The sequence below is a fragment of the Desarmillaria tabescens genome (genome assembly GCF_030435595.1).
Source record: "Desarmillaria tabescens strain CCBAS 213 chromosome Unknown EV420scaffold_16, whole genome shotgun sequence".
Classification (NCBI taxonomy): domain Eukaryota; kingdom Fungi; phylum Basidiomycota; class Agaricomycetes; order Agaricales; family Physalacriaceae; genus Desarmillaria; species Desarmillaria tabescens.
The window spans coordinates 481,446-492,670 of NW_026848315.1; the positions used below are offsets into that span (position 1 = coordinate 481,446).

Genomic DNA, 11,225 nt, shown 5'->3' on the forward strand with positions numbered 1-11,225 from the left:
TGACAATGAGGAACAAGGAAATACAAGAGCGTACTTGGACGTAGGTCCACACAGCTCAGTCGTACCCAATGTACTGATGCTCTCTCACAGCACACACCAGGGCGTATGTCCACGTGAAAGAGCCTGATGGATTTCGAACGCTCCATCTTTACTGAACATGCAGAAGAAATACAATGTCTGTGTGGTAGGCTCACGTATAGAGCCTGGGTCATTGTCGGAGGGGAGGCGATGCCGATAAAAGACGACTAGAACTATGATTATGATCAAAGAATCCGCCTGTTCAATCCGCCATGGCGATGAGGAACAGGGCTCAGAGGAATACAAAGAGTAGGTCTTCACAGCCCGGTTCAACTGTATTCAATCTAAGTTACTGATGCTCTCTCACAGGATGTACAGTACTTTGGACTAGGGTGTCCATGTGAAAGACCTGATGAATTTCCAACGCTCCATCTTTACCCAACAAACATGTCGCCGAATGCAGTCGATAGTTGGTGATAAGCAAATTCGAATCGTCACGTACAGAACTCGGATGCATATCTTCTTATGATCAACGATATGGCGATTTTCCGTATGGACTTTTACATCTCTTGAGGGGGGAGACTACCGAAAGCAAAAGGGTGTTCAACAAAATTCAGAGGGACGCCGGGCGCTATTCTTCTCTCTGGAACCTCTTTTCGTCTCTCCAGGCACAAATTACCTTACGTTGCGTTGCGTTTAGAAGCAGCAGGATTGGAAGCGCTTCCCTCACAAATCATCAGACGCATGCATCAGGACTCATGAGCTTCCCGGACGGGGTGCTCATTCAGTGTACCTCGCGATGCACGCAGCAATACAAGGGCTCATTTCGAACCTTAACGGCGGCGGTATTGAACGGAGACCAGCGTCCCGCGGTGGAAGCTCACTGCCTCCCTCACACGAAGGGGGGTCAAATACAAGACCTCTACGGCGAGAAAAAGTTGCTATCAGAGCAAGAAATACAACAACGCGCGCAAGTTTTCCTGTATGATGATGATGATGATATCAAAACGACTCGTTTTCTTTAGGTTGCGGACACAAACACCTCGCCGAAAATAGGTCATCATTGATATCGGGACCAGGATGCAATTTATCGGTGTCAAGTTCAAGTTTACGACCTGACTACTAGGTTCAATCTTGCAATGTAATGTAATTCGCAAAGGGAAAGAAAAAAATGGAACCCACCCGCCCAACCACCTAGAAATGCAAAGTACACCTCTCGCCAAATTCAAAGTCAGATCGCAACGTAGGGCTCCTCAATCATGTGCGCCGTTCCCAGGCACTGAGGCACTCTTTTACCCCAAATGGACGGGTCCTTCACCTTACCTCGATTTGGTATTCCCTTTCACTACGTTGGGTTGGGGGTATAAAATATGGTTGTCTAGGTCGTAAGGAGAGTACAGTTCCTCCTGTCTGTCTGTTCATCTATTCGAATAACCTTTCTTTCGAAACCAACTCTACCCTACCATACATACAATGCGTTGCGTTTCTCTCGTCGTTTTGGTTCTCAGCTCTCGTGAGTGGTTCTCCTCTAGTTGGTTTTGAACAGGGTTGATTTATTTTCCGCGGTAGTGACGGTTCTCGTCTCGTCTTCGCCTGTCCCTGTTCCCGCCCCTGTTCCCGTACCCGTTGAGGCTGAGGTCGATGTACGTTTTCTCTATCCCTCCGAACGTCCTGCGGTGCTCATCTAGCGCTTTATAGGCTCGTGACCCCGAACCCAACCCCGACCCAGCGGGGTGCCTCACCTCGCGATTCACTTGCTACTAAGCATAAAGCATAGACTCTCCCAACACCACCACTATCTATGTATGTCACCCCCTCACATTATTCGCACACTCGCGCTAACCATCACCTAGTTGATCCCACCCGTTGTCCATAGCGCCACCAACTCTCGTTAACTTCCCACCGTCGCTAGTCCGACTTGCCCTCTTTCGTTTTGTTTTCCTTTCCCAACCAAAACTCTGCACTCTGCATCCTATTTCCTCTGGCTGCCTATCTTCATCGTTTCCATTTCTCCTCAGGCTACCCCATCTTCATGGACCCGCTCCCCCATCCCATCCCTGTATCGCTAGTGTAACCTCGCTCTCACTGTTGTTGTTGTTTTTCTATATACTTAAATGCATATCTATTATCCTGTTTAACCAAGAATGGGAATGAAAGCTCAAGCGCTCAAGGCCTAGATAGTCGCTCCAGACAAAGTTACTTGGGCCGTTTCCAAGGCGGAACTCGCTGTGATTGATCGATGGCTTCAAGTCGTCTTCGAAAATTGAAAATCCAAGAAAACGTTCGGCTCTCGGGATGTGGCTTTAGGTTTTGGAGAAGTGGTTCTTGTTAACTGTACGACGAAGATATATGCGATGTCAATTCAATTTCGCCCCCCCCTCCCTCCCTACCCCTCGCATGTATCGTCCCCTGCAAAGGAGGAGCGCTTCGGTAGCAGCAAGAAGTAGCAGTGCAGATATATGTATGTCCATCCCTCCTATTTGCACACCCACGCTAACCGTCACCTAGTTGATCCCACCCGTTGTCCATAGCGCCACCAACTCTCGTTAACCTCCCACCATCGCTAGTCCGACTTGCCCTCATTCGTTTTGTTTTCCCTTTCCCACCAAAACTCTGCGTCCATCTCCAGGCCACCTCATCTTCATATAAAACCCCACGTTTGCGTCATCATCCCTGTTTCGTTTCTCCTCAGGCTTGTAACCCGGATGCCGGTTACATCGGCTATTCCCGATGTGACATAGATACGAGGGATTGCCAGGTCACGTCTCTTTAGTTTACCACCACCATCTGTACCGTCGTCTCACGAATACCGAGCTGGTTCCTTGCACATCTGTGTGAACGAGTTCTTCAGTGTAGCTCCGTGGCTACGAGCTTCCACTTTTTTTTGCAATCCAACTTGCTCTCTTCTTTCGCTTTCGTTCCCACACTGGACCCTGCCACGTCATCACGCCGTTTCACGCGCCGTACCGCGCAGCAGTACCACCTACCCATCTTGGAAGCCTTGGACAATCCAGACTTACATCAACAACCCGACAAACACGCTACAGACCCTCGTCTATCTCCCGTTCCCAACCGTTCATCGTCACCATTGACTGAACTTGATTCTTCTTGCTCGCCTAGCCCTCAACCAATGTCTTCGAAATTAGATCTCCCTACCCTCGCCAATGTCACCTCGATTGCTGCACTCACATGGCTGACTCGCTGCGCAGACTCCTTTGAGGCCTGGTCTGCTCTCAATGCCGATAAGAAGATCAAACCCGAGACGCAAATACTAGTTGCTGGATTGAAGATGGAACATGCTGAGGCCGCTGCTTGGTGGAATGAGAACCGGGAGTCGTTAAAGAAGCTGGCATCATGGGATGAGTTTGTCGCAAAGGTGAAGGATCGTTTTGTCCCCTCCAACTGGCGTTTGGACGCACTTGCTGCCTTCTACTCGGTAAAGCATGCACCTGGGACGGACTTCCAGTCTTTTGTGTCAGACCTCCAAACTGCACGGAATGCCCTCGCATCTGCTGGCACTGGCTACACTATCACCGACTCTTCTGTCAAAAATCATCTGTTATTCTTCGTGCATCCCATTTTATCCCTTCGCGTCCGCAGTACTACGGGTTTTGCGTCAGTCTACGGAACCATGAAACTTGATGCCTTGGTCAATCTGATGTCTACGACTTGGGCGAGCCTAATTGCAGAGAACGTTGTTCGAATCAAGAACGTTCAGACTAGTGACCAATCCCAAGCCATTCCGACTGCCCACATCACTTCTACCCATCCCACAGCATCTATGGCCGCGTCAAACGGCCCACGTTACCCTTTTCCGGATCTTTCCTATGCCGAGAAAGAGGCTCTTCGGGCTTCTGGAGGTTGTTTCCATTGCAGGAAGACCCCATCTTCGCCGAACTGGACGCAGCACAGCGCACGTAACTGCCCTGGAGATTCAGCTGCCGGTGTCGCTCCACGAGCCACCCGCCCTCTACTCCCTCACCAACAAGTAGCTGGAATTACTTTTGGGGATGCCGAGATCCCGGAAACGCCAGGCTCCTTTGTATTAGATGGACCCGACTCTTCGGACTCGGACTACGACACCGACCATGACTTTGACTAAAGATTTCCCTCACTACCCGTTGTCTTTCGCATCGCTTTCGTACTCGCTTTTCTTTGATTGCTATCGTCTTCAGCCATGTTGCAATATTTTGGTCACTTCTGTCCTTATGTTCGCACCCGTGAAAGATAATACTTTCCTTGTTCGTTTCGTCCGTGACAATGGTCTTCATGTTCCAGCGTTCCTTTTTCTTTATGTTTCTTTCTACTTGGACTAGTACGTTTGTTTTTTTTAGAGTGGGGAGGAGTGTAACCCGGATGCCGGTTACATCGGCTATTCCCGATGTGACATAGATACGAGGGATTGCCAGGTCACGTCTCTTTAGTTTACCACCACCATCTGTACCGTCGTCTCACGAATACCGAGCTGGTTCCTTGCACATCTGTGTGAACGAGTTCTTCAGTGTAGCTCCGTGGCTACGAGCTTCCAAGGCTACCCCATCTTCTTCATATAGACCCGCTCCCCCATCCGTGTATCGTTAGTGTAACTCTCGCTCTCGCTGTTGTTGTTTTATATACTTAAATGCATATCTATTATCCTGTTTAAGAACATCCAAGTCTAGATGTCGCTCCAGACAAAGTTGACTTATCGTTTCCATGGCCTGTGATTGATCGATGCTCGTCGTTTTCGCGACGAGAACCAGAAAATCCAGGATAATAGAGAAACCCTCCGAGGTGCTCCAGGTTCTGGAGAAGTGGTATTTGTAGGACGAATATATGTGTGGGTTCAATGTTTATTCATCCCACGCTGTTGTTGTTCTTTCTATGGATCATCTGTTTACACCTGCGAGGATTGACCTGAGTCGCGCCGAACCTGTCATCAAATTGATACGAGATTGGACGGTGCCACGGGATTTTTAGAGTCTTCAGCGAAGGATTCGTTGGTGTTCCTTCAGGATCGGATATGAGATTCTTAGCGTGACGGATGTATTGCACGCTGGTGGTCTGACATGAACATGAAACGTTGGTTGCAGTTTCGTCTTTTTTTTTTTCGTTTTTTCATGGCTTTCGAGGTTTCAATAGGTTGAGACTCAAGACAGAGGCCCCTCTTTACGATGATGGATCAATTGCAAGCGATCGAGGCGATCGATGGACGGAACAAGATCAGATGTAGATTCGTGTAGGTCCACGGACGGGTCCGAGCGGATGTAACAATGGCGTATAATAACAATTGTGGTTGCATTGCAGCGACAGGCAGTGCGGAATAAATGAAATGACCGCGAATGAAATATGAACAAGGGTAACGTACCCGGGCTATGTATAAGGTAAAGAAAGTGATTACTATAGTACTGTACGATACGACTAAAATACAACAAGTAATAAGAGAGTGTAAGAGTTAAGTTTTTAATGGGCGTAAAAGTTCCGACCAGCGGATTAAAGGGAAGCCTTTAGGGCCCGTAATTGCATAAGGACATCCTCACGATCGCGACGGTTCCACTCTCCCGACCAGCCCTTTTCCTTGCGGCGGCCCCAATACTGACTGCGATCGACAACTTGAAAATGCCTGCGCTCGCCCTCGTCAACGCTATGTGAGCGGACCTCGTCTTTAACGACGGGTGTTTTGGGAGTGGCGCGGACAGACGCTGAGCGAGAGAATTTACGGGGAAGGAGGGGAGTCTCCGAGTCGTCTGACACTTGCTCGAGCTCCTCCGGTTCTTCCTCAAAGGAAGGTAGTGGAGCGCGTTTGGGGAGGGGAGAGAGTATGGTGTCGATACTGCAACTGCGGCGTCTAGCGCGGCGTGCAGGAGTGGACGACACGAGTTCGGGCGGGACGTTCTCGCCGAATGTACGAGCGAGTTTGGCCATTCGCTTCCGTCGCTCGTCGGGCTTTCGCTCGTGCACGGGGGAGATGGGGGAGAGCGGACCGTGCTCATTGGTAGGGAGAGCAGCTGTGTGTATGCGGAGGACGAGGGCTGGGCCAGTGCCTGGGACGAGAGAGAGGGACATCTGCTTATTGTGTGTGTGCACAAACTCGCATTGGGGCGTTGTGCCGAGGAGTGCGCCGAGTTTGCGTGTAGAGCGTAGGATGCGTGTGCGTTCGTTGGGTGTCATGGCTGTAAAGTGAAGAAAAGGGAAGTGAGTGGGTGGGTGAGCCCTGCGAAATATAAGGGCAACCAACTCGCCATTGTTCTTGTTATACCCGGTACCGCTAATTTCAAATTTAGCCCTTTGCCCGCTACAACGCCGACCGAAGCCAAACTTGGCTTCATTGTCGCATTGAAACGCCGATGTGACTACACCCGCCCTCCCGCCTAGTTCGGATGGCTGTGTGACGTCGCCAAGGTGAAACCAGCGCTGCGCAACTACACCCGCCCTTTGCATTAGCAACACCGACGTGTCCCCCGAGCCCCGCCCTACAATCGGTCCAGGTCCACCCGGAGCTGTCCTTTTCCCGACCCTCGTACCCGGCTAGGGTCCAGGCATTCAGGGTTACGAGATTTACCTCACCTTTGCCTACGCTTTGCTTGTTCCCAGCCCGGAAGGTCTTCACAGTACCTTATCCTGCGTTTGGTTGCTCTTGTCGTGCACTAGAAGCATCGAGCCCTGGCCCTTGTCTGCTGATCATCGCTGACCAATCCTGGAACGGCCATCAACGACTGCTCGCCTATTTTCTTCCTGCGACCACGTCTTTGCTTTGATCACCGGCTGTCCGCCTCGACACGGATCCTCGCCACATTAATCCACAATTCCACGTCACTCTCAATCCCATTCATTTGCATCCACGTAAACATTCGCGCCAGCCTCCCGCCACCATACCCGGACCCAGCGCCATCTTACCTCCGCTCTGACACTTGTCCCCGTCGCGAGAAATCTCCATCGCAGTTTCACTCTCACCCGCTTTTCGATTCCCTCAATCCATTATTGTCCTTGCTTTGGAAACTATTGTTCATCGGTGACTCCCCCAGGTCACTGCGCACTTCTTTTGATTCAGCACCTCCGATACGGAACAAGAACTTTCTTTCCTCCCCACGCGTCTTCCCATCCCGGACATCTGTGCGCTATCAAAAAGTACCACCGCCTTACTCATTCAGAATCATAACGCAGAAGCACCTCACCCCCGTCTTCGCATGTCGAAACCCGGTATTCACGACCGACACGAAAGGAACATTCCCATTTCATGACGCTTACTTCTACCCGCCATATCTTCCGTGCTTTGATCACCGGCCGACCCTTAACGGAGACGTCAATCACTCCTCGACTCGGACGCGGTTATTTTCTTCTTCGGCTTATGCTCCCGTCCATGCACGTTCATCCAGTATACGCGTAACCGTCCCCGCCAAACATTTTTGGGTCGCGCCAACCCATCCTCCGCCCCGCCATCTTACCTCCACTCTACCATCGCACGATATTTCCTTCACCGCACCCACCCAATGTCTTGTCTCTGCTTTGGAAGCTCTTGACTCCCATCTACACGATCTGTTTTTGGTTCAACCCCCTTACGGAGGAAGGACATTATTTCCCTCCCCACGCTCTCATCCCAGCTTGTTTGGGAGGCCGACGTGTCCCACTATCACATCGTCCCATCCACCTTGCTCACGTCCTCCCTCGCCTTGTGCTTATTCCGGAAGCTCTTGACGCTTCCACGGAACCTTTTCCTTCATAAGCATCCCCGCTCGGTCTTTGTCCCCTGATCCTCCGCGAAACACGACTGGCCTAGAGGAACATACCCACGGCCATCAACATTCCGCGCTTATTTTGCATGTACCCGCCAGGTCACGTCCTTTGCTTTGATCACCGGGTCTTTACTTGACGGAGATGTCAATGGATCCGTACCTCGACACGGTTATTTTTCATCTTCGGCATACTGATATGTATCCACGATTCTCCCGTTCGTGCTACAGACACGCCCGCCATGTAACCGAGCTCAATATACCGTCCGAGTCCGCAATCCCATTTTTCCCGTACAGATCACACAATCCAAATACAAACTTTCAAGTTATTTTTTTTTTGCTCGCGCCAGCCTTCATCGCCCCGCGTGCACAGACTTTTTGGGAAGCTGACGTGTCCTCCGCCCAACTCCCTCTCACGCCGGAAAATCCATGTCTCCAAAGTTGAATCGAGCCTGAGTGGAGAACGTGATTGAAGGGCCGTCCCTTCATCGTTTCCTTCGCATGTCAAGTTGCGCCAGTCGGATTCACATGAAGCATTTCATCCGCGGTGGCATAGAACATGGAACCTCCCAAGTTTATTTCGTCTCGTTTAGCTTTGTCACGTACAAACCACAAACCACAAAGCCATCCGGCCCAATGACGCATCGCGCCAACTCCCCATCCTACCTCCGAAGGGTCGGGCATTGTGATTCCCTCGTTGTCCCTGCATGCCCTCTCTCCGCAGCCTTTTAATTCATTCGGCCCGTCGACCTTGTTTTTGATTCGACGCAGATGATGATGCTTCGAGTTTCCTTCCGTAGTCCGGTCTTTGCCAATCCCAGACGTTTTTGGGAGGGGATTCATTATCCTTCCTTGTGCGTGTCGTGCGGTGGAGGGACGACCTTGCCTTGTGAGCGGAACGCTCGTCAGATGGGATCCATACTGACAACAAAATGCAGGATCCCACCCTCAGAAATACTGAGTACATATCAGGAATGCATGCACCCACCTCGTGGCAACGACCACTTGCTCCAGAAGGTCCATGCCTGATGTTACTTTTCGTGCTGCTCGCCGAGTCTTGTGCTTATTCCAGAAGCTCTTGTTGCAAGTAGTTCCTCTACTCGGTGTGTTTATCCGGAACGATCACAATGCTTCCCTTTCTTGTGCCACGTTTGGATGCTCTTGTGCGTTCTCAAGAAGTACCGCATTAGATTCATAATGCAGAAACACCTCGCAGTTTTCTCCGAGCCCTAGTTGATCCTCTTCGCGATATTGAAACTCGTTATTCCCATTCAAGACCTTGCGCTTATTTTCGATGCGCCAAAGTTTCCGTGCTTTGAACACCGGGCTCTTAACGGAGATGTGGCTGTACCTCGACGCGGTTATTTTCATCCTCGGCATATGACTCCCGTTTGTGCAACAGACACGCCCAGCATCTAACCGAGCGCCCGTCCACCTCAATCCCACTCTTCCTGTACAATTCACGTTTCCACCGTCGCAACTAGGTATTTAACGCATTTTGGCTCAACATCTCACGGCTCACACGAGGCTGCTTTTGTTATGTCCCATGCGGTCCTGTTAATTCATTTGTCGACATCCTTTGTCGTGGTATGGACCACCCCATGTGATTCTTTCTGCTGGAAAGCTTTTCTTGTGATCATCCACCCCGCCTTCCTAGAGCACGTACTTGACTGGGGGAGATTGACGAAATATTTTGTTGGCCTAAGCCTGAAAAAGCGTTCATTAATGCAGAAAAATCTCGCTTGGTCTTGTCAATGTCCAGTGCTGATCCTCCTCGCTGATCCATGCAGACGCCGAAGCCCGTCATCGGAACATACGCGTATACACGCCTGTCAATCTACTGCTTACACCCGTCCATTGTCTACATCCCGCCCAATCTCGGGCTGTCCCCGTCTTTTTCGGTCGACATGTAGCCTCCCACGGTACGGCGCCATCTCACCTCCGACCCTCCCGTCGCGAGAAATCTCCTTTACCTCTCACACGCGAGTTGGAGTGTTGTTGTATCCTTGCTTTCGTAGTTCTTGTTATTGTATTGATATATGTGGCTGCGGCTTTTCTACCTGGCTCCCCTCACGTTCCAAGGGGTGTTAATTCATTCTTCGGATTGAACATGGTCCATTCTCTCGGCTCTGGCTCCCTCCTCGCCTGCTGTAGCGTGTTTACTTCCAGATATAATGTCATTGTCAATAAATCAGAAGCTTATATGAATCAACGCCAAAAGCTATCTTAGGGTAATTGTAAGAAGCAACAAAGAACAAAGTAACAGTCCGGGGCATCATGAACGCATAATCTTCTCCCAGAGCGAGGGGAATAACAAGAGCTTCTGAAATAGAGTACAAAGGCTCCAACGTAGTCATGTGGAGACCAAGGTTACGATGGAATGGCGGCGGCGGCGCATGCCAGTGAAATTTACCCATCAACACTGAACAAATATCCTTTGTATTCTGATAGATTCGAGAAGCTGACAACTAGCTCGATTCATTCCGGCGAAAAAGTCGTTGCGTTGAACGTTGAGAAACCATTTTAGATATCCACAATAAAGTTACACAGCACACGAAAGCAGAGATAAACAAAACAACATGACCCGGAAGAGGACGAGAAAAGACACGAAAGTAAAATTAACTAGCGATACAATTCGACACTTGCGACTTCTATGATGAATGAAAGTGCGAGAGGAATGAGTGGGTGGATGGATGGGTATCCGCAGTGGGTAACGCGCCGGACAGGGAGAGTTATAGACAGGCGGTGCAGAAGGGATGGAGGGGTAGGTGGGTGGGTGGCGCTCTAGACTTTTCTATGTCGTCTACTGGAGAGAACAGTCAGCATACAATGTAGGCATCAGTGGGGAGAGAAAGAACGTACACATCAGTATTGCTTAGAAGCATGAGAATCGCGCGGTGCGGCAGCCAGCTGGGTCAGGCTGAGCTTCAGGGTTTGGTTCACGGGCCTGGGACAGAAAGGTAAGATGAGGGCTTAAAATAAAAACCAGAGAAAGATCGACGTACATCGACTTCGGGTGCCTCGAGTACGGGAACTGGTACGGGTTCAGGCCCAGGAGAGGGTACGGGTGTTGACGCGACGAGGACGGTCACTAGAGGGCGAAGTCGGTTAGCGTCCCAGAATCAATAATAATACAAGAGAAGAGAAGGACTCACGCGAACTCAACACCAAAACGACTAGTGAAACACAGCGCATATCGAAATTATGTACGAGTTAATTGTTCGACAAAAGAAGGAATGCGAGAGGAGAACAATAAAGTCCCTCTCCCCATCCTCGAGGGTTTATATGAGAGCAACCACAAAGCTCAAAGGGAGTTCCAAATCCGGACGATACTTTGTTGGCTGGTGAGGTTGAAAGGTTCGGCCGGATTTGGAACAATGTTGGTTTTTGGTTCCCAACAAGGAAATGGTGGGACGAGGAAGTGGGTGTTGGGTGCAATGTACGAATTATATCCGCAACGACATCATATGGTACTAACGAACGGCCTTTATTGGGAGT

General features: G+C 50.3%; 4 protein-coding genes across 4 annotated transcripts; 3 read left to right on the top strand and 1 right to left on the bottom strand.

The window, feature by feature from the left end:
• Positions 1-1,491: 1,491 nt before the first annotated feature.
• Positions 1,492-1,782, top strand: EV420DRAFT_1642569 (uncharacterized protein; the record flags this gene model as incomplete). Its single annotated transcript, XM_060477382.1, has 3 exons — positions 1,492-1,531; positions 1,588-1,661; positions 1,717-1,782. 3 exons carry the CDS (start codon positions 1,492-1,494, stop codon positions 1,780-1,782), a joined length of 180 nt encoding a protein of 59 aa, XP_060331097.1.
• Positions 1,783-2,777: 995 nt separating this feature from the next.
• On the top strand, positions 2,778-4,272 carry EV420DRAFT_1540837 (uncharacterized protein; the record flags this gene model as incomplete). Its single annotated transcript, XM_060473099.1, has 4 exons — positions 2,778-2,870; positions 2,993-3,935; positions 3,957-4,006; positions 4,037-4,272. Coding segments are annotated over 4 exons (1,170 nt in total), but the record flags the coding sequence as incomplete, so codon positions are not given.
• A 1,218-nt stretch (positions 4,273-5,490) lies between these two features.
• Positions 5,491-6,168, bottom strand: EV420DRAFT_1642571 (uncharacterized protein; the record flags this gene model as incomplete). Its single annotated transcript, XM_060477383.1, has 1 exon — positions 5,491-6,168. One exon carries the CDS (start codon positions 6,166-6,168, stop codon positions 5,491-5,493), a length of 678 nt encoding a protein of 225 aa, XP_060331099.1.
• A 2,812-nt stretch (positions 6,169-8,980) lies between these two features.
• On the top strand, positions 8,981-9,864 carry EV420DRAFT_335596 (uncharacterized protein). Its single transcript, XM_060481749.1, has one exon. It carries the CDS (start codon positions 9,267-9,269, stop codon positions 9,816-9,818), a length of 552 nt encoding a protein of 183 aa, XP_060331100.1. The 5' UTR covers positions 8,981-9,266; the 3' UTR covers positions 9,819-9,864.
• The last annotated feature ends 1,361 nt before the right edge of the window (positions 9,865-11,225 follow it).

Bases quoted from the DNA above. Each gene is read 5' to 3' on its own strand.
- EV420DRAFT_335596 (XM_060481749.1), top strand. From the start codon at position 9,267: ATGTCCCATGCGGTCCTGTTAATTCATTTGTCGACATCCTTTGTCGTG.